General features: G+C 40.3%; 2 protein-coding genes across 3 annotated transcripts in view; one reads left to right on the top strand and one right to left on the bottom strand.

Moving 5' to 3' along the window:
* ric1 (RIC1 homolog, RAB6A GEF complex partner 1) overlaps nucleotides 1-1146 on the top strand; it is a 33772-nt gene extending 32626 nt beyond the window's left edge. Inside the window, exon 27 of the mRNA XM_086053139.1 lies at nucleotides 529-1146. Within this exon, the coding sequence (XP_085909265.1) occupies nucleotides 529-847 (319 nt within the window). The 3' untranslated portion in view covers nucleotides 848-1146. The remainder of the gene's footprint in view (nucleotides 1-528) is intronic.
* A 2542-nt stretch (nucleotides 1147-3688) lies between these two features.
* Nucleotides 3689-21531, bottom strand: ermp1 (endoplasmic reticulum metallopeptidase 1). 2 transcript variants are annotated; one of them, XM_086053429.1, is made up of 15 exons: nucleotides 21122-21531; nucleotides 18582-18889; nucleotides 15405-15532; nucleotides 15199-15304; nucleotides 14372-14518; nucleotides 13668-13760; nucleotides 11351-11563; nucleotides 10101-10321; nucleotides 9127-9301; nucleotides 8848-9038; nucleotides 8604-8756; nucleotides 8097-8299; nucleotides 7916-8031; nucleotides 7683-7846; nucleotides 3689-6560 (listed from the first exon to the last, which is right to left on the bottom strand). In XM_086053429.1, exons 1-15 carry the CDS (start codon nucleotides 21418-21420, stop codon nucleotides 6378-6380), a joined length of 2700 nt encoding a protein of 899 aa, XP_085909555.1. In that variant the 5' UTR covers nucleotides 21421-21531; the 3' UTR covers nucleotides 3689-6377. The 2 variants fall into 2 exon arrangements, with proteins under 2 accessions (XP_085909555.1, XP_085909556.1); XM_086053430.1 differs by lacking the exon at nucleotides 21122-21531 and adding an exon at nucleotides 19040-20813 and having other exon boundaries at nucleotides 18582-18947.
* Nucleotides 21532-22072: the final 541 nt, after the last annotated feature.

Raw genomic sequence — 22072 nt, 5'->3', positions numbered from 1 at the left:
TCAGAATTGTAACCCTTGCTGGTCAAGCACTTTTTTTTTTACCAAAGGATTTCTTTGTGTTTTGGATTTTCAAGACATAATCTTTCTTTTTGTTTCAACTGTTGCCAAAAATGTTTTCCTCCTAACAAAACACTTAGTATTTTCTTTTTTATCCCCCAAAGCTTTTTTTCTTTCTTTTTTCTTTTTTTTTTAAGAATCACAAGAAATATTATTAGTATATATGTATTTTTTTTTTAAACTCTTGTTTTGTCCAATAGTACATGTCTATGTTTTCAAAATGTTATCCGAGAAGCAACATTAAAAATGTCTTTGTTTTTCACCATTTTTCAAACAAAAACATTTATCATGCACCATTTGCATGTTTTTTTGTATAACCTCAAAAAAAAGTCAATACCTGAATTTATTTTTCTTTCCGTTACAAACATGGAGAAGAAATATTTTTGAAGTCTTTAGCAAAAAACATATTTTTCTTGGCCGTAAAAAATCCCAAAATGTGAGTCTTTTTCTGTTGGTGTCATTTGCCTGCAGCCTGGGCTACAAAGCATTTCTGGGCGTGATCCAGCCTCACCTGCAGCAGCTGATGGCGTCCGCCGTGGCTGAGCAAGTGCAGCCAGAGGCCTTTCAGCCTTCCGCCTGCCAGAGCGCCAAGCTCAGTGCCGGTGAGGGCCCGGGGGGCGTCGCCTTGGCCCGCCCCGAGGACGGCGGCGGCAGATGTGCGGCCGCCGCCCCCCTGGGACTACTGACGCTTCCCTCTATGGAGTGTAACACAGTCATAGAGGACCAGGCCCCCGATCAGATGGAGGAGCGGGCAGAGGAGGAGGGCGCCTACGACTGCACCTTGTCCTGAACCCATTTGAGCTTCTTACTCCACTCAGTGTTATCAACCCTTCTTTGCATAAAGGAGTGAATTCCTTTCCGACATAAGGAAATGAATTGAGTGGAAATAACCCTCACAAACAACAAAACGTGACGTTTCATACTTTCATACCTCATAACGGTTTTAAACGTATTATTTTTTCACAGATGTTATTTTTCTACTCAACCAAATCATGATGTATGGATTCTTACACACGCACACACACACACACAAATATATATATATGTATGTATGTATATATGTGTATGAATATATATGTATGTATGTATATGTGTAAGTGTGTGTATATATATATATATATATATATATATATGTATATATATATATATATATATATATATATGTATATATATATGTGTGTGTAAGTATATATATATACATATATATATGTAAGTATATATATGTAAGTATATATATATATATGTGTGTGTGTGTAAGTATATATATATACATATATATGTAAGTATATATATGTATATATATATATGTGTGTGTGTGTGTGTAAGTATATATATGTAAGTATATATATATATTTATATGTAAGTATATATATATATATTTTTATATATATATATATATATATACATATATCTCAAAGAAAAAGTAACATTTCTGCAGGAAAAAAAGGATCCGTTCTCATTGTCATTTTCCACAATGCATCTGGCCGTACTGCTGGACACTCTAAAAAAAATGTTTTTACCACATTGTATTGTGCATGGAGTTAATTTTATGGTATTGGTCGACATTTATGAGGATTATTTATTGTAATTATGATAGTATCATCATTTCTGAATCCTTGTTTTTATTTCCCCCCAATTTCTTTTTTTTTTTTTTTTTTTAAAGTTCATCCAGGTGGTATAAGAGCGTCAGTATTATATTGTGCAATGTATCCAAATGTTACTTGGCTTTGTGTTTTGCTTCACGTTTTACTTTTGACCAAACGTCACCCTGTTAAGAGGACGATTACTTTTTAATCGCCACAGACGGAAAACGTTGGAGCGGTGGCGTCGTCATGGCGACGCTTTACTTGAAAAAGAAAAAAAACACGCTGACTTGACGAACCAAAGACTTTTTTTTTTTTTTGTAGTTTGTGTGTTTTGTTCAGATGCCTTCTTTTTAACTCCTTTGGACGCTGGGACTGGACACAACATTAGGGACACCTGCACCATCGATTAGTATCGAATACAAGCTCGGAGCTGTTTGTAATATTTAGACCCACTAATTACCAAAATAGGGCAGCACGGTGGCCTCACACTAAATGTTCCATGGGTGGATGCCTGTACTCCGATTGGCAGGCGACCAGTCCAGACCGTCCTCTTCTTTGGCCAAAAGTCAACCGGGTTCGGCTCCAGCTCAACAGCGACCTTCATTCGAGCAAGCGCGAAGGAAAAAAAAGCATTCATGCATATCCAAAACATTGGAGTCTGCCATTCGCTTCAATCATAACCCTAAAGTGTGGGTGTACCTAATAAAGTGACCGTACGTGTCTCGTTGAGGTACTCGAACCCTAACAGTGTACAGTACTAAATACTACTAGTACTACTACATAGCAGAAATGCTAAGTGCTGTGAACAGAAGCACCCCTGTATATTTTTCTCTCCTTTTCTACTCGTTTCCACTTTATTTTTTGCTTGTACATAGACCAATAAATTATTTTTAAAAAAAAGTTTCGATTACATCTCTGATTTAGATGGGGTTGAGTAATGATGGCTCGTTCGTATTGAGTAAAAAAAGTGTGTGTAAAACAATGCTCTTTTTTTATGTTAATCTATTATAAAAAGCTGCCGTAACTTCATATTGATTAGGTTTGTAATTCTTGAAAATGTTTTATAAATCCATTTACAATTTAATCATGCATCTCATCTTATTGGCCGGGTTCCCGCTCAAACTTTCTGGTATTGCTCCATCGCAACAGACGGTTTAAATGCACTAAAAAAAACACATAGTCGCAAAAGTCCAAGCGACCAGCATACGTGTTCGCAAGGAAAAGGACTATGCGTTAACTTGATGCCACAATTACGTCAGTGTCATGTCAAATATCGTGTACAAAATGTGTTTCGCGTGTACAAAACACAGTTATAAATGTGCCACAATTCTTAACCAATTAGGAGTCGGACAGTAGGGCTAATTCTGATTGGCTGTTTATTATCCAATCGCAGTAAGTACAACGTCCGGGAAGCCTCAAACACAAACAGTCGATGGAATATTCGGTATTCTTTGCTTCACACTTTTCTGTTCTTTTTATGGTAATAATTAAAAAATATATTTTTTCCAAGTAGTATCTTTGTTTGGTTTAATGTTATTGACCCTTGAGACACCAGCAGTTACGTTTTCTTCCCCCGGGTCCCGCCCTCTTCTTAGTTACGATTGGATAGTAAACAGCCAATCAGAATTAGCCCTACTGTTAGACTCCTGGCATCAAACTAACGCCAGAGGAGTGGCCATCCAAAATGGACGATCGCATGGGATTGACACCGGCCCTCGAGGAACAGGATTGAAGACCCCTGCTGTAGTCAATTCGAACCAATATGGTCCAGCTGCCGCACCTCAATTGCATCTTGTAAGTCACTGTAATTGTTGCCGCTGCAGCATTAAAATAAACAAAAAAAGAAGTAGAAGCCATTGTGACCTATAGTAAGATTATGTAAAACAGGTTGATGTGAGGGAATAAGGTAAAAGTGCCATGACACAATTTCTGTATTTTTTTAAATGTTATTTATTAATTACAAGTGCTCGTTTCATTCAAGCTTTATCATGTAAAATCATCCAAGTATTAAACACATCCCAAAGCGACAATTCCAACAGTCCATCGCCACTCAAAACTGCATTTTATTTTTGTTACAACCGGAAACCAAAAACACAGCAGTTAGAGGTAAAGTGTCAAATCCATTAAAACACATATACACACTTTAAAAAAAAGTATTTAAAATGCTGGGGAGGGGGTGAGGGTGAGGACAGAAACAAAGGAAAAAGGTCACGGAAGAAAGAATAAGAACAAAGGTAAACAGATTAAGCCAAAAGTGGCCTTAAGAGGAGTTTCAAATTGAAACAAAAAACATTTAAGACATTCCGACATGGATCCCACATAGTACTTTTTGTGTTTGTGTCCATTTTTGTCAAAGATGTGCCACAAAAGATGAACTTTTTTCCTTTTTACTTGAAATGGCCATTGCAGCAGTTTGTAACCCTTAAATGCTCTTAAAGCAAACTAAAAAGTCACTTAAAATTTTTATTGAGGACCACATTTTTTTAGTCTAAAGTGAGAAAAAAAAAAAAGCCCTAAATATTAAATTATCTGCTTTAACCGTTCATTCACCTTTCGACTCATCTTGTGAAGGCAAACTTGTGCGATGCAGACAGAAATATTGGGACGCGCCACCCACTTTCTGGCCTCCCACCGCCGCGTCCCAACACTTTTGTCCTCATTTTGGCAGTCAAACTGCTCGGAGGGTGACACTGAGTGCAAACAATCTCGGCGTGTGTGCGTGCGTGATGTGTATGTGACATGCTCGTGTGCGTGTCGGTGATGTTTTTGTTAGCGTAAGATGCATGACTGACAAGTTCCTTGTGTGTGTGCGTGTTTTTTTGGGGGGGTTTTTTCTCGCATTTTTGCATGTCCGTGATATGTGCCCGAGTGTGTGTATACAAGTGTGAGAGCGAGTGTATGACGTGTGTATTTGTGTGTTTGACATTGCGTCTGAATGCATGCATGTGACACTATTTAGAGTAATATCGCGTCCACTCTTTGCACATGAGCAGCAGGATGTTGATGGTTCCAAGTCTGAACAGTTGGAGTGGTCGCTAGCTTGTCATTGTTCCGATTGCCGCAATGTATAGTAGAGACCGCAGTGTGACTACATTTGATTTCAGTTTTTGTGTTGTATTCATCATGGTGTTTTATAGATTTTAAAACCCAACCCTGGTTTGAAACCTTACTCGAGACACTAATCTTGAATCCTGAAACCTTCATTTGTAATCTTCAAACCCTAAATTGATAACTAACCCCGACTTGAAACCCTAATATTGTATTGAAAGCCTCAACTAATATGATTCTGCCTCAAAATCCGAATTTTTAACACGAACCATGTCTTCAAACCCTAATTTGAAACAATAATCCTGATTTTAAACCCTAATTTTAACCCTAAACCTGACTTCAAACCCTAATTTGAAACCCAGATCCGGACTCGAACCCATTAACCCATAATGACACTCTAATCGGGATTTTAAACCCCAATTTGAAACCCTATTCCTTACTAAACCCAAATTTGAAACCCCAATCCTGTCTTCAAACTCTAATTCGAAACCTAATCCGAGTTTTAAACCCAAATTTTAACTCCAATCCTGATTTGCCCCCCCCCTAATTTGAAACCCAGATCCTGAATAGACCATAATGACACTCTAATCGTGATTTTAAACCCTAACATGAAATCCTATTCCTGACTAAACCCAAATTTGAAACCCCAATCATGACTCTAAACCCCAATTTCAACCCTAATCATGACAATATATCGTAATTTCAACCCTAATCCTGATTTCAAACCCTAATTTGAAGATCCAATCCTGACTTCAAACCCTTAATTTGAAACCCTAAGCCTGATTTGAAATCCTAATCTAGGCTTCAAATTTGAATCATAACCTTTGCTTGTTTAAAACTCGACACGTCTTAAAAGCCTACTTTGATAGCCAAACTAAAAAGAACCCATGATGACTTATGCATTGTTTTTGTATACATCTGTTTTTAAAAACGGATCATTTATGTTTACTGTGATTGCAATCACTGGTAAATAGCAACCATCTTGTGTTACTGTTCATGTGGCCGGCCGCTCCGTTACCATGGCGACACCCGGAAGCCCGTCTGACCGCATCGTAGGTTTTCCCGCCTCAACGTTTCAAAGATGACAACAACAAACACAAAATGGATTTCACAGTTTGATATTTTTCGGAACTTCCAGGCACTCATTTCTGCGTGAGTTAGCTTTCCGTTAGCTTTGATGCTAAATTCATCCAGTGGTGATTTGACAAAAGTGGGAGAGGGAGAAAACAAAAGAAGTTTCCAGTTTCATAGGTGATTTAAAGTCGATAGTGGTGGAGGGGAGAGGTAGCATCATCATCATCATCATCATCAGCAGCATGCTCATTCATTTCAAACCCTAACCCTGCCTTAAAACCCCAATTTGAAACCCTAATCATGTGTCCGCAGGCAAATTTGAGCACCTCAATCTGAATCGCGCCCAACTATGAAACCGTAAGCAGTTGCAAGGTGTTGAGAGTGCAGTGCTGATAGTGTACTGTATGCTGATGAAGAGGAGAGGTAGCATATTAGCGCGTTAGCGTGTGAGGGGGAGAAAAAAAGGCACCGCAGATTTGAGATCAGCGAAATAAACGGGTTTGCTCCGACTTGCTACTGACACAGTGATGCTGGGGGTCTCTCAGGCTGCGTGTGTGTGTGTGTGCGTGTGTGTGTGTGTGTGTAAAGGCATGGTCAAGCAGTGTCGATGCCTCAGTATCGGTACAAGTCATAAGTGCTGACCCAGGACGAGGGGAAGGCCCATGAGGGGAAGCGGCTCAGGAGTTCCTGCAGCCGAGGCGTCTTCTGGTCCTCCCCGAAGAAGTAGTGGGTGGATATGGCCACCGAGATCATCGCCTCGGGGCTTGACGCCGACGGGGCCCGTTCTGTGGGCGGCTGGAAGAGAACAAGAACCCGGTCAAGCCTGTTTGCGTGCCCGTGTGTAGTATGCTAGCTAGCTAACATCGAACATTATATTGATTGTAACATGGGTTCATGATTGAGTGTTGATGCTTTATGGTCCTCTGTTTAAAGTATGTTGTTGCCATCTAGAGTCATCTATACGCAATTACAAATGTCAGTTTGGGGAGACACTCATTGTTTTGCCGATGGTTGCTATTGTATTTTTTTTTTTTTTTTTTCCATTTAGAAAATATTGCTTCTTTCAAAACTTACTTTTTGATTAAACATCATTGGGCTGGCAGGAAAATTTAGAATGTTTAAAAAGCACAGCAGAAGTGCTATTAAAAACATTTGGTTTTTTTTTTTACATTTGTAAAATGTTTTTCTGTCCATTTTAACTTTAAAATGAAAAAAAATGGGTCAGCTGAATAAATCTAATTTATTTTTTTACATTTCAAAATGTTTATACTTTTATTTTTAAATATCACTTTTATTTGAAATAAATGAAAGACCAGCAGAAGAAATGTCATAAATAAAAATATCTTACAATTTCATAGAAAATGGAAAAAAAGTCTGCAGAAGTTTCATAACTAACAATGTTAACTTGATTTAAATCTTATTTTTCACTTGATGAAAACATAAAAAGGCCAAATGTTTGATAACATTTTTAAAACATTTTTGAAATATTTGTCTACATTTAACCTACTTTTTCCTCAACTCAACTTTATTTATAGAGCCTTCTAAAACAACCAATTACTTAATGCCAAAACAAAAATAGGACAGCATGAGTTTTCAAAAAAAATTAATTTCAAAAAGATTTTTTCTAGATTTCTTACGTTTTCCATTTTAAAACGAAAAAAATCTTTTTTGTTGTTGTTTTTTTTGTTTTTTTAAATAAAGTATTTTTCTATTTCATTACATTCAAATGAAAACTCATTCAGTGTTGTCAGACAAATAGCGTGAGTCGACCACAGTAAATAAGTTGTTTAAATAGATTGGTCCATTTTCTGACCGGATCTGTGATCGGTTATCTTTTTTTCGCCCCTCAAACACACTGATCGGCTACGAAATCCTGACTATGTAAAGCCTAGAGACAATGAATACTGTCGGCAGTACCTGTATTTCAAACCAGAACGTCCACGTGGGTGCGTCCAGGCCGTGTGAGTAGAAGACAAAGTACTCGCCGCTCAGGTCAAACTGCGGCGTGCCATCTCCAAAGGACCACGTGGACAGACTGGCTCCGCGGTGAGGCATCAAGTAGAGCGACATGTGGCTCGGCCCTGCGCGGCACACCAAATGAGTGGACGGCGCATAGCGCAGTTGGGCTGGGGGGGGGGGACTCTCCCTACCTTTGACGCTGAACGTCATCTTGACGGTGCCCCAGCCGGTCTCCTCCTTGGACACCAGGCGGAAGTCCACCGGGGAGCTTGGAGAAACGTCGGGAGCGGGGAGGTACCAGTTCTTCCTGCCGAGAAGCAGCAGCGTTAAAAAGGGCGGCGCCCGGCGCGGTGCGGCGGCGCGGCGACGCACTTGCTGAGGAACTTGACGGGCAGGAACCAGGGGAAGCCGCAGAAGGGGCGGTCCTCGCGGCACTGGGTGCGCACGCCGTCGTGGATCTGGGGCAGGTGCGGCGTGACGTGCTGCATGCCCGTGTAGTCGAAGCTGTTGATCCACACGCCGGAGTCGCGCGACTCCACGCGGCCGTGCACGTCGTAGAAGGTGCGCGTCGTGTGCTGGGGAGCAAAGAGAGCGCAAAACCCACCGTGGAATCTTCCTGCCAGAAATCCTCATGACGTCTTAAAATGCTAAAAAGGAACCATAACCCGAAACATCGACGCCTGTCTCGAAATGCTAATTTGATACCTTAACCCTGCATGGAATCCAACACTTGTCTTAAAACTCTTAATCCTGTCTTGAAACCTGACTTTGAAGCCCTAAAACAAGTTCAAACATTTGAAACGGTAACTCCATTTTGAAACCCTAACCTTGTCTTCAAAGCACAAAATGAAACCTTAAGTGCGTGCGTCCCAATCGAACCTGTAGGAAGACCCTTTTGGGGCGCGGGCTGTCTGGACTTCCCGAGTAGGGGAAAAGGAGGCCGCTGGACACCAGCAGGAATACGAGTGCGAAGATGGAGCCCAGGCCCGCCAGAATCCACTTGGTGCTCCTCACCAAGTAAATGAAATGGAGCTGCCAACGGATCGAGATTCACAAATCATGAAAAAAAAAAAACTCGCAAGAGCAGCCGTGCGGGAGGGGGGGAAAAAGGGCGGGCACTCACGAAAAAGGAGGAGAGGAAAACGGTGGCTATGGTAACCAGGGCGGCCAGGACCATCTCGGGGGGGATCTCGGTGCCGCTTCGGCCCATGATGGGTGTGAAGATCTCGAAGACCACCCAAATGAGGAACATGATGTGCAGGTAGGGCAAAGCCAGGCCTGCCAGGTAGAGGACGCTGTACTTGAGCGACGCCCCTACGCCAATCACAGAAAAGGCGTGTTCAGGAAGGAAATCTTCTGGCTATCATTGTCGCTCGCGGCTAGGTGTAGAAACGTGACCGGCCTCTGTTCTTGAACTCGTTGGCGAGCAGCAGCTTGGTGAAGAGCGGGAAGGCCACCATGAGCATGGGGACATAGGCCGAGCAGAGGCCGCGCTGGGTCATCAACAGCAGGCTGCAGCACCACAGCAGCAGGCCCACGTCCAAGTAGAGCTCGCCCAGCTCGACCATGCGCACGCCCTGAAACCAAAGGCAGTTTGATTTTTTGTTAGTTATTTACGCAAGCTCAGTATTTAGTTAACTAGTCACTGACCTGTCTATGTAGTCGTTCATTTGTGAGTTAGCTACTTTGCTCATTTTAAAATTAGCTAAGTAGCTACAGTTAGCTAGTTTGTTAGCTGGTTTGTTAGCTAGCTAGCTAGTTAAAATAACTGTTGCTGAAAAGTGATAATACATAAATACAATTAAAAAAAAAAAAAGCAAAAAGGCTTTAGATGACATTCCTACAAAAGCAAATCTGCTTTTGGCAGCTTTTCCTACTTCACTTGAATGAAATAGCCAAATCTAGAGAAGTTGTCTGGTTCCCTGCATTAAACATTTTTTAGTGCGACATGTAACCTTCAAATGGAGCCCTTGTTCATTGTCTAGACACGCGCATACACACTCACACATCTAGACACGCGCATACACACTCACACACATACAATGAGAGCCACTGTTCTGCCCCCAGTGTGATAAAGAGGACGCTTTATCTGCGACACGGGCATGTCGTCATGCGGTAACTAATGTGAACTAGTGGAAACCTCGGTGGCGATGAAGAACATGACATGCAGCCCACATAGCATTGAGGATCCTTTCCTGGACTCCAACTGGGCCACGTTGGTTTTAAATTTAAATTCTTCTTGGCCAGTGTGTACATTAGATTTCATTATAGTTTGCAATTAAAAAAAAATAAAAAACACATTTTTAATTTAATTAATCTATTTAAAGGGAAAAAAAAAAACATTTAGCACCAGAAACAAGAAGAAAAGCAGCTCACCCTGTAGTAAAGGTTCTTGGCCAGCGTGTGAACCAGTACCATCTTGCCAGTGGCAACAGAACCGTAGAGTAACACGGAGGCGTAGAAATGGGTGTACCAAAACATGGATCGGCCGAGCAGCGTCACCAGCACGGCCACAATCAGAACCGACAGAAAGGCGACCAACCAGCCCAGCAGCGCCACACCCGTGGCACATGCCAGATCACGAACATAGCGCCCGCCTGTGGCAGATAGGTGGAATCCATGAAAATATTGCATGCGTGTAACTCATTCATATTTATGTCATATCACAGAGGGTCTGAACAAGTCTGGTACTAAAAGCGTTAATGGTGAATGGTTAAACTTCGATGCCCACACGCAACGGCGAAAACGCAGAACTTCTTCACAATTTACCGCCGATGGCCATGTGCAAGTGCTTCAAGTTTTTTCAATTTGCTGCTAATTAGTTAATTTGTGATTTAGGTAATTGACTGGCTAGCTATTTGGTTAGGTAGTTAGTCACTTAGCTAACTAGCCAGTTAGTAGCACAATTCTTTTTATTTTTTTACCAAAGTTAGCTATTTGTCTGGATAGGTATTTAGTTAGTTTGTGAACTGTTAAGTTCCATAGCCAGATATTTGAGTCGTTAGTTTACTAGTTATTTAGTTACTTTTACTCAGATAATTTGATCATTAGTCAGTTAGCTACTGAGCTAGTTGCGTGATTATCTACCTAGTTAGTTGATTGGCTATTTAACTCATTTGATGGTTGATTTGTTAGCTGCTTAACTAGTTCGCTAATAAGATGAGTAGTTAGCTACTAAGTAATGGCTTATTGGCGAGTTGGCAAATTAACTAGTCTGTAGTTGATTAGTAAACTACTTAGCCAGATAATTGTTTAATGAACTGCCTAACTATGTATATAATTAATGAGTTAGCCACTTAGATAGTTAAGTCACTATTTAGCTGGCCTGCGTTTAGCCAAGTAGCTACTTAGCTAGTAGTATCAAGACGGTAGACATTTAGGATTATTTGGCCTCGGTGGAGGTTGATTAGTGCAAACATACAGTGAAGGTAATTTATTACATTTGGAACAGGGTCAACAAAGTCTTGCTTATCATTTTATTGGCAGTAAAGGAAATGTCCAATATGAGCCTAAAATGGCTGCTTCAATAAAATGTCAGACTTCATGTATCATTTTTTTGTCTACACGCATTGTATGCTCAGGCCCCATACAAAAACAATCGTAATGAAGTGTTACTTGAAACCCACCGCGGTTGCCTGGCCGAGAGGCTTTCCTGGCCAGATAGACGAAAGTTGCCATGGCGACCATGTAGTTGAGGATGGTGCCGACGCGGGCCGGGTAGGCCACCACGGCCACGCCCAGCACGTCGAAGAACACCATGTTGCCGTGGCGATACTCGGAGGAGTCGGCCAGCTTCTCAGACATGAGCAGATGCTTGAGGACGGCCAGGATGTTGTCACCTAGGGATGAGTAAAATATATTTTCTTAAATAGAGGCCTCCTGTCTAATAGACACCATGCCCAATGAATCGCCAGGTGCACTGTTTAGATAAATGCTGACTTGTACATCAACCAAGGAATTAATTCAGTGACACAACTGAGTAAAAACACACTGAGATGCGTTTTATGAATGAATCGCTTTGTGCAACGGAAGAAGAATTAGACAAAAACGAAGGACTTTGAGCCTTCTTTATTGGTATCCTCGCTATTGGCGCTTTATCTCAATCAATCATTAAATACTTTGACTAGCCTTGAGATATCTTACAGCTAAATAAGACAACTATAATATTAAAATTAGTATGTAGCACAGGGGTGGGCAAGCATTTGATTTTTTAAAACAGACATATGGCCATGTCATTCTAAATAATGTTTAAAGTGGAAGTCAACTCAAACATATTTTATTCCAGAATGTGTTCTATGCAGGCCCAATATTCTAAACACGGCATTCTAATTAATATTGCATTTGTGGAATATGAGAAATCCACCTGTTTTTAGCTAGCTCAAGGGGTAGCCATTTTGTCACTTCTGTCGACTGAAGATGACATCAAAGTTGCTCAGAGGTCAGATAACAACCTCAGCTCAGCTTCAGAAAACAGTTGAGTGCATTTTGCTGCTTAACTTATATTTCACAAGCGCAGTATTAATCAGAATGCCGTATTTCAACTAGTGGGCCTGCATAGAAAAAAATATGTTTGGGTTGACTTCCTCTTTAAAAAAAAAAAAAAAAAAAAAAAGGTAGATGTAAAATACATGAAATAAACTAATTATAGTTTTTAACTGTATTATTTACAAATAATTTAATTATAATTAACTGACCAATAAGTTAATTATGACTACATTATTATTTTACTATTTTGTTTTTACTTTATTAATTACAATAAATTAATTATTGGGGTAAATTAAGTAAATTTTAACAGATCTAATCATGGGGGTAAAAAAGGGCTACAATAATGCAATGCAACATTATATTATATTAATATATTATATTATATTATATTATATTATATTATATTATATTATATTATATTATATTATATTATATTATATTATATTATGTTACAGTAAAATGCAACAAATAATACAATACTCTTGAATGCCAAATGCTTGTTGGGCCGCATTGGAAGAACGGAAAATAAATTGTATTATTACGTTAATGTCATTAATTAACCAAGAGTAGGTTAAAATAAACTTGATACAATGTTATTATTTACAATAGGTCAACCACTTATTTAAAGAGAAATGATTTTCAAAAAAAAGGAATACCAATGAATGAAATGAACCAATTTTAGGGAGCCAGATGTAGGCCAGATTAAATACTTATTTTTGCCCACTATTGTTGTAATAGCAGCGATTTTTTTTCTCTCGTATTTTAAGCGCCGCCGCCTGCATGCTTACATGCTTAAAAGCACAACAAAAACAAACAGTCTGCGAGACAATGCACTTATTGTTCTCAGGGGCGCCATTTGCTTTGCCGGAAAGTTCTGCTTTCTGAGTGTGTGAAGGCTTACTGTTTACTCCTCTTGCAGGGTCGCCTGCTTCATGCCAGCCTAAAAATATTACTACGACTTCACTTCCTCCCTCTCTTGCCAACAATTCATGTCTTTTGCTGTGCACACTGAGAGAAGGGGGTTGAGGGAGAGATACAGCACCTGCCTGTGTGTGTGTGCGTTTACATTTTTTTTTTTTTTTAAGTGCTGACAGACAGGATTGTCTGCTAGGCGGAGCGCAATTATTCAAGCAGCAAGCAGCAGGTAATGGAGTGCATCTGTGGCAGGTACGCTCGCTATGTGCGCATCTTTTAGCGCCTCGCCTGCTAGATACTGCGATTAGAAAAGCGCTGAACAGTACAAAACGGGCCGGTCTCCCAGAGAATTGATGTACTGCATGCTCTGCTTGTGTGTCTTGCTGCTCCATGTGCGTTAATGTAGCAGCTGTTTATTTATAATTACCGTAACATCGCCGGTTGGTGTGGAACATACTCCCCATGATAAACAGGTGTTCACTGTTCTGAAGATTATTGACTAAAATGTACGATATAGCCTCCAGGTGTTCGATAGCTGCATACCTGCTCTCTGTATGGATCCTGTGAGGATTCTGTCGGCAGTGTCGTACTTGGTATGATAGATGAAACCGTTCTCGATGAACGCTAGGTCAATGCCTGCAGAAAGAAATAAAAGGCATATTGTAGGTATTCTAATTGAAAAGAATAATCAGGGATCCTTTTCCATCAGTAAAAAGCCATAGCCAAAGCATAATAACAAAATTATGTTTAGCAATAATATATGAACATGAAAGCGTATGTATTTGATTTACTGCTGTGTACATAAAGGTTCCTCATTGCTCCTAACGCTAGCAAAATTACATTTATTTAAGTATTATTTATTCCATTTATTTACTCCGAATGGCCATTGTTATGGCAAATGGAAATTGTTATTAAATTAATTAAAGCCTTTGTTCAATTCAATATATTATCACAAGTAACTTTAAGCGTTTGGTACTTTTTCCATTACTTTAATTCTCAATGTAAATGGATTGTTGCTTACGTTCATTTTTTTACTGAACTGATAAAATAAAAGCAATTTCAGTTTTTTGGGGGTTTTTTTCAATAAAAATAATTTGACGATGATAAGGTGAAATCACTTTTCACCCTTAAAAATGAAAAGAAAAAAAAAACACTCCAAGCATTTTTAGGAATGTCGCGCACACACATAGGATCCCTAAGAAATAAAAACACAGACAACAGTTTTATAGTCCTTTGCATCTTGTTACCTGGGATGTTACCAAAGTCCCTGTAGATGCGGAAGTCCGTATCGGAGGGGATGATGCCACTCTGAAAGACTTCCTGGCCCACCACGGAGGCGAAGGGGTGTTTGGCAGCGTGCACGTATGCTTGGACCAGCCACGGGTTCTCTGGTCCTGTCGGAACCCAAACGCGGAGGATACGTTCAGGAATTTAATACATCGCCGTTATGTTTGTTTCACGACTTTGTGAGATGGGACAGGGTTTGATAAGTATGTAGGGATGAAGCCGTTCACAATTTACTGTTAAACCGTGATCAAATTTCAAACTGTTAGCATCACAGTTTATATTGTAAATATCGTTAATACTATATTGAGCATCTCTGTTGGAGTTTTGCTTTTAAAATGCACTCTGCTACTTGCTGATTCATAGCCTGCCGAATTAATCACTTCCAGCCCCGCAAAAAAACAACAAAAAATGTTGTGATGTGTTGTTTTCATGAAACCAGCACTCTATGGAACACAATTAGACATAATGTACACTCAATCATTTGTGCATCATGATTTCATGCTTCAATGCCTATTGGCACTGTTCTGCTCCTTCTGGCGGGTGCCCCTGGACCACTAGGGGGAAGTACAATACAAAATAAATAGACAAGACTGTTGAATACACAACGTGTAATCCGTTTTTGTCTCGTTTAGTTTGAGACTAAACCATCCAGGAGTGGCAATAAACAGTTTGAAGCAAGCACTTTTTTTTTTTTTTTTTAAGAATTGTATTACTATAATCAATTTTTATGACGTTCTATCTCTTTAAGTGCGTGAGGGCGAGTGAGTGCATCAGATGACTCCCTTACCTGTCTGGAAAACGACCTCCTTGCCCCCGACGCCAGCAGCTTCCAAATTAATGAAGGCTCTAACCTGTTTGGCCCACGGGTGCTGAGTGATGAAGCCATGACTGGCCTACGCAGACCAAGCCAAAAAAAACAACAACAAAAAAGCGTAAAATATAACTGGTAAAAACAAGACAAGACATGCATCCGTGGGCTTGATGCTGCGCTACCTGTAGGACATTTTCTTCCGCCCCGTTAAAGAGGAAGATGACGCCGTGGCGAAGAGGAGTGGACTGGTTGGCGAGCGAGTGGAGGACTTCCAGCATGACGGCGCAGCTCACGGCGTCGTCACTCGCACCTGAAGACGGTAAAAATGTGAACTTTACAACACCACATAGCTCAGACAATTGAGGGAAAAATATACACCTCCAAAATCGCACAAAAAAATTTGTAAAGTCGGAATATTCTCCACAGACCTTTCCGTATTTTCTAGATACCTATATTTAATTGAATTGCTGACAGAGGTTATATAATATAATATAATATAATATAATATAATATAATATATATATATATATATATACCCACACTGTTTCTCAACACATGACTTGTAAGGTAGGCTGGGCAAAGATTCAGAGCCACTTTCAAGCAACGACCAGACAGCAGTGTAACAGGCGGGGAATATTGTGTCTCACAACTTGCATGAGACGGAGCCGGCCACTCACAACAGGCTAAATTACGCTTTTGGAAATTTTTATTTTTACACATAAATCGTGATTTATCAGTAATCCATTGCCTGTACAGAACAGATGAGCTCCTGTGGGAAAACAGCTGTTTCACAACCTGAACAAGGGCAATCCGGGTGGGCCAGCATCCCGGAACAGACTGGCGGCGCCACGCCATACGATACCAAAGGGCAGTTTACAGTGAACTAGCAAAAAGATTACAAACAACATGGGAATAAAACGGGGGGAGGCCGCGTGTGAAAACATGCCAGGAATGCGTTGACCTGCCGGAGCTCCGGCTCCGGTTGCATTGTGCTGACAATGGTGTGAGAAAAAACGGGGGTTGGAGGGGTTACCCCATGGGAGGAAATGAACAGGGCATGTGATGCAGAAATCTTAAAACAGGTTAGTGTTGAGGCACGACATTGGCCAGGAATTCTTCACATCAAATTTAGCTTTTTGTCCCTCTTTTTTTTTTTTTTTTTTTTAAAGGCCAAATCATGCGCTTCAGATTTGCGGATTGAAGGTTTAGCGCGGTGTGTCTGTCTGGGCTGCTGCCATCATCCCTCATGTGAGCAACGTTAATCCTTAGTGCCCCCAAAAGACCTCAATGGGACCTCAAATCAGCCAATTTACCAAACAAAACTGGGCTAGTGACTTTGCCTTCTTTATTCACCAGGAATTCAAGGCCAAAAAGATAATTGTCCTCTTATTCTAATCCTAACCCAACCTAACTCCTCATCACTACCTCCCTAATCCTAACCCCTAACCCCAACTCCTTATGATAAACATTGAAAACTATTTAATATTTCTGTAATACCTTTATAAAATGTATATAATAATCATCCTTTCCTATAATAGATGGTATTTTCATACTTAATGTGACATCTAACGTGGCTGTTTAACTGATGGAACGTTATGAACGCTATTCTCCGTTAAATTTAGTGCACATTGTTAATCATGTCTTTTTATTATAACCATAAAAATAATCACGGATCAGATTCAGAAAACAGGTAATCCATGATTGATCGTTGTGAGCAGTTGTGATGTCATTTAGTCATCAGAAGACAAAATGGCCGCCCCCAGAGATGGCTAAAAACGAGTGCATTTTGCAGGCTTAATTTATATTCCACAAACGCAAAATTAATCAGAATGCCGTGTTTCAACTAGTGGGATTGCATAGAACATATTCTTGAAAAAAATATGTTTGGGTTGACCTCCCCCCTTCAATGATGGACTCTGCCTTCCCGGTTTCTTTTACAAAATTTCGCTAAAAGGTAATACAAGAAAACATTTTGTCGGGAAATCAGTACGTTGTCAAGCCTTGTGCCACTTCCTGCTCCACACCTAAGCGATTTCCCTTGGCTGTGAAGAAGCACACGCGCACACACACACACACACACGACCGAGTGAATGTGATTCTCTGCAATGCTTCGTGGGTGTGGAGGAACAAAATCCCTAAAATAAGAATTTTTAAAAAAGCCATTAGGAAAAAAAAAACAGAACAACTGCTCTGCTTCAACTAACCGGTTTTGAAGTGAAACTGTAGTTTAGATCAGATAGCATGCAAATTCCTCAAGTAAAAAATATGTTCAAATAGCATTCAGGGGACATAATGTACTGTACTTGCTTGATTGAAAAAGTGATGTTAAAAAGTACATCAAGACTTTTAGACCACCTAATGGCACTGCTACATTTTTTACTCAAACCTTTCTGACCTAACGAGTTGAAATATGAAGCCGCTGCACTGTTATGATAAGATCGGCATATTTAAGGGGCGAAAAAAAACAAAAACAAAAAAAAACACATACCCAAAGTACTTCCAGGCAGTGAGAACAAATGATAAATTTCTGGCTCATTGGGTCCTTAAGGCAAGAACCGACAGGAAGGCGGGAAGCCAATGTTCAACGGTGCCGCCTTAATTATAGGTTAGGAGCTAACTGTGCTTTTTAAGAACATGTCACAATTTTAAAGGTCCCAGGTGTCTTAATTGATGTCAGTAACATGCCTTTGTCAAAATACATCAAGAATAATGAAGAAAAAAAAAAGTGTGACTCATTCCTTTAATGCAGCTTACTGAACGTTCACATGATCAAGAATACTTAAATATTTGTTTGATTAATTTCGTCGTTTTTACATAACATGTATAGTATCTCTTCATTTTTTTACTTGCCGTACTTTGGATTTAGTTACCTCATTAAATAATGTAACTGATTTATTTATGAGTACAATTAAAAACAAATTGGTCAAAAAACAAAAATCAATTTTACATAGCTTGAAATATATTTTTCTTAAAAATGAATTATATAATACAATATGTGTAAATATTTTGTTATTAAAATAATGTATTTTACAAGCACATTTTTTAATAATGTATATGTATAATGTTTTATAATACAAAGGCAGTAGAAGCGTGGACTGTATTTTCAATGGCGGAGGCACCACTTCATCTGCAAGCCACCCAATTATAGCGGATCTGTGCATGTGGCATAAAATACAGCCCATAAAAATATAACACAAAAAAAAAAAAAAAAAAAGAAACATTAAGTGCGGCCTTAGTTGAGCGATTCCCCTTGTGTATTCTCCAATGTATCCTGACGCCGGTGCGCAAACTATTCACTGCACGGCCTGTAAACAAGGACGCCCAGTGGTCTACTTCTCAAGGGAAAAAAAAAATCATACCTGGACTGTTGGCCACAGAGTCGAAGTGGCAGTTGGCCAGCATGAGATGCTGCGAGCCGGCCTTGGGCTCCAGGCGCACCGCGATGTTGGTGACGCGGTCATAGAAGCTGGTGAAGCCGCCTAGGAAGTCGATGGAGAAGGAACCGGTGGGTCGCTGCACGTCCACACTGAGCTGAAGGTGCGGGCCCTGCTCCGTCGTCACGCGGACTTTCTCGATCTGCTCCAGCAGATAGTCCACCGTCAACACCTCATTCTCGTGGCTGCCGACCGGCCGTGGTCCCACGCTGGTGATGCGCTCCAGGTGCTGCCTGAATGCAGAGATACTGTATGTCTTCATTTCCAGGCTTGAGCTTAATTGTCACTTGCCTGCTTTGACACACATGAATACACGCTTGTTGAACGCTTTCCACTAAGCTTTGTGGAAGTTGTACAATGCCAGTGTGTACCCCACCTCTCACCTCGTCAGCTGGGATAGGCTCCAGTTATCTGCGACCCTAACGAGGGCATCCATCAATAGATGGATGGAGTCTTTATTTAAGGCGTGCCACAGGGGTCTGTTCTTTGCCCATTTTTGGGGGGGATCTATTGGCATGATGTGCATCTTTATTGCCTTGAAATGTTGTGAATTGGCACATCATGAAATAGAATTTAGTCTCAAGGACAACATTGAGACCGAGGCAACACGCTTTGCGTCGGTTCAATTGTGTTTTCAAATGGAGAAATTGGCTGCCACAATGACAGCTAATCCTGTTTGGCGAGAACATTGGACTGCTGACCTCCAGAGAGCCAGTGTGGTATCCATAATCCTTGTCGCTCCAGAAAGATCATTTTCTTTTTCGTCACATGGTTCCAAAGCCTGCCTTACAACACACAGTGATTCAAAGCTTTGATGAAAATGAAGGAACGTTACCTTAATGGACGCATCCGGGTTTCGAGCCAACTAAGTTTAAGTAACCTTGATGTGGATCGGTGTTACTCTTTCAAGTATTTGTTTTTGTTTTTAACACAGATTGTTTTTATGTCATAGTGTTAATCATTAAAAACTATGAAAACATCATTATTTCAAATGTTTTTAGACGGACTGCTTTTATATCAGATTGTTAAATCGAGAGTTGTCCGGATCTGATCCTGTGATGTCAGGGACGATCACGTTATTTTCAGATGAACTGTATTACTTGAAAAAGATCTCATTTTATTTTTTTTTTTATTTTCTTCTGTTAATGGTTATAAAACAACAAAACAATGCTGGGCTCCAACGCTATTGCCAAATGAAAACGCAATGGGCAACGTTTTCTATTATACAATCTCAATGTAATGCTTTGGGTACATGTAGTGCATAAAAAAAAAAAAAACTTCCACACATATACTTTGATCCCACAACATATTTTATGCCATCCTTATGCCTTAACTAGTCATCCTTCGCTTAATCACACTTACTTTCCTGTAACAGCTGGATTGACTGTAAAACAGTTAATCATGCCTGGAGAGTGATGCTAAGTGATGACACGCTAAAGAGGCGACTTCTGTTTTGGTGGTCACCAGTGAGATGAGAGCAACAAAATGAGTCTGCACAGTGAGCACGTGCTCATCGAGAGTAACGAGTATGGAATATGAATGAAATTTATCGTTACTGCAAGCAATGCTATTACATCATCCACAAATACTCGTTTACGACATTGGTAGGGGAGCATATTGGTTGTACTACAAGATACTTTGAATGCCATGTTTGGGTTTTATTGAATTTTACAACATTTTTTACCTAAAACGTTCTATTAATTAAGAAACGATAAGAAAATTGCCATTTTCTCAGGCTATAAAATGACCTATGTCAACCACAAAATGTTGTCCATAACGCAGAGCATCGTGTGACTATTGTAATGACTGTAGGGTATTCATTGTTTAGAGTGGGGTTAAGTGCTCTAGCTCTAATTTTACATTTCACTGTGTGAAATTGAATCATTTACCGTTTCAGATCTTTGTTACTACTCAAAGTGGATTTTTCCAGTTTTAATTTTAAAGATTTATTTTGTTTATTTAGGAAGGGCTAGTCACATTTTATTTGGGAAAAGTATCATGCTAGAATAATTCTATTAAAATTAAAATAACGTGACACAAATCAATGAACTGCTTGGGTGCCTCAATCCCTCCAAGCAAAGGATACACTAGTCAGAAGAGAAGCTACACTTGCAAGGCTAAAAACCAAGGATTGTATCAAAATATGTGCCTTGGACTTCAATTAAGTCAACACGCCGAAACATGTCAGGTAATTAAATGACCCACGATTGTCTGTTATGTATGAATCAACCAAAATATAAGTCAACATGTTATTAATGTTCTTGTACTTTGCAGTGGTGGAACATAACGCTTTCACCCGACTTTGAATGTTGTTCATTCTCAACATAATGCCTGCATGCCACTGTACTTTTCAAGCGGTTTCAATGCGGGTCAGACTGGAGGAAAGGTTAACCAGACCGTTAGCCGCCTTAAGAGAGGATGAGAGCAGCTTTTTGGGCGGTTGGGTTTCCGCTCAAGGAACTCACCTGGCTCTCTCCGCGTTGAATTCCCCGCTCGGTTTCCCTATGACCAGCTGCTGGAGGGACAAGTGGACGAGTCCCCATAGAAGCAGAATAAACACGCACACCAGAGAAGTTGCAAGACCCTCTCGGAGCAGGTATAAGCTCACGTCGGGCTTCCTCTTCGGCTCATTAATGCCGCCACCGCCGTTCCAGCCGTTGTTGTCCTCTCCGTAGCGGTCCCCGGGGCTGCCGTGGCCCGGCGCTACATAGTTGTGCGTCCCGAATGGTGGCTTTATTCTCCGGACGGTGGTGTCGCTCTCCATTTTAAGGGCCAGCGGGGCATCAGCTGCAAGCGTCGCTCCCAGGCGTCGCTGCTTTTCCTTTTTCCTACACCTTCCGGGATAGCGGACGGGAAGCTAGGAGGGACAAACTACGTAATGGGGCGGGCCTCCGTGATGTGTGACGATCTAAAAAAAAAGCAAAGAAAAAATCTTATTGCTTTGGTTTTGTAAAACATTATTGGGATTATTGTTTTCGGTGACTATTCGGGAAACACCACGTATAAATAATGTGAAAATAATACGTCTTGCTTTTATTTCTTTTACTATTTTCCTCTTTCGGCGATGACAGGAAGTGAGGAGGGACAACGTACATGTGGGCGGGTCTCCATATGACGTCACAATAAAACGCGCAATAATCGCGAATAGCTACATGAATTGCTTTTAACTTACTGATACTTTATACATTTTGTGAGGGCTAAGACCAAAGCCCTGTTAATTAATGTAATCTTCCTGGATAGCAACCAGGAATTAAGGATGGTCACTGTAAAACACGAATAAAAACTTTGTTTTGAAATTATTATTAATTTACTAAGCGTAGAGCAAAGAGGGACAGACTGCATTTGTGGGCGTGTTTCAGTAACACATCACAAAAATGGCATACATTTTAAAAGATGTAATTCCCATTGGATTACCG

The sequence above is a fragment of the Filicampus tigris genome, chromosome 15, assembly GCF_054856515.1.
Source record: "Filicampus tigris isolate MCC_2025a chromosome 15, RoL_Ftig_1.0, whole genome shotgun sequence".
Taxonomy (NCBI): Eukaryota; Metazoa; Chordata; class Actinopteri; order Syngnathiformes; family Syngnathidae; genus Filicampus; species Filicampus tigris.
Note: the sequence above shows the minus strand (reverse complement) of the source record. Positions and strands in the feature narration are given on the sequence as shown.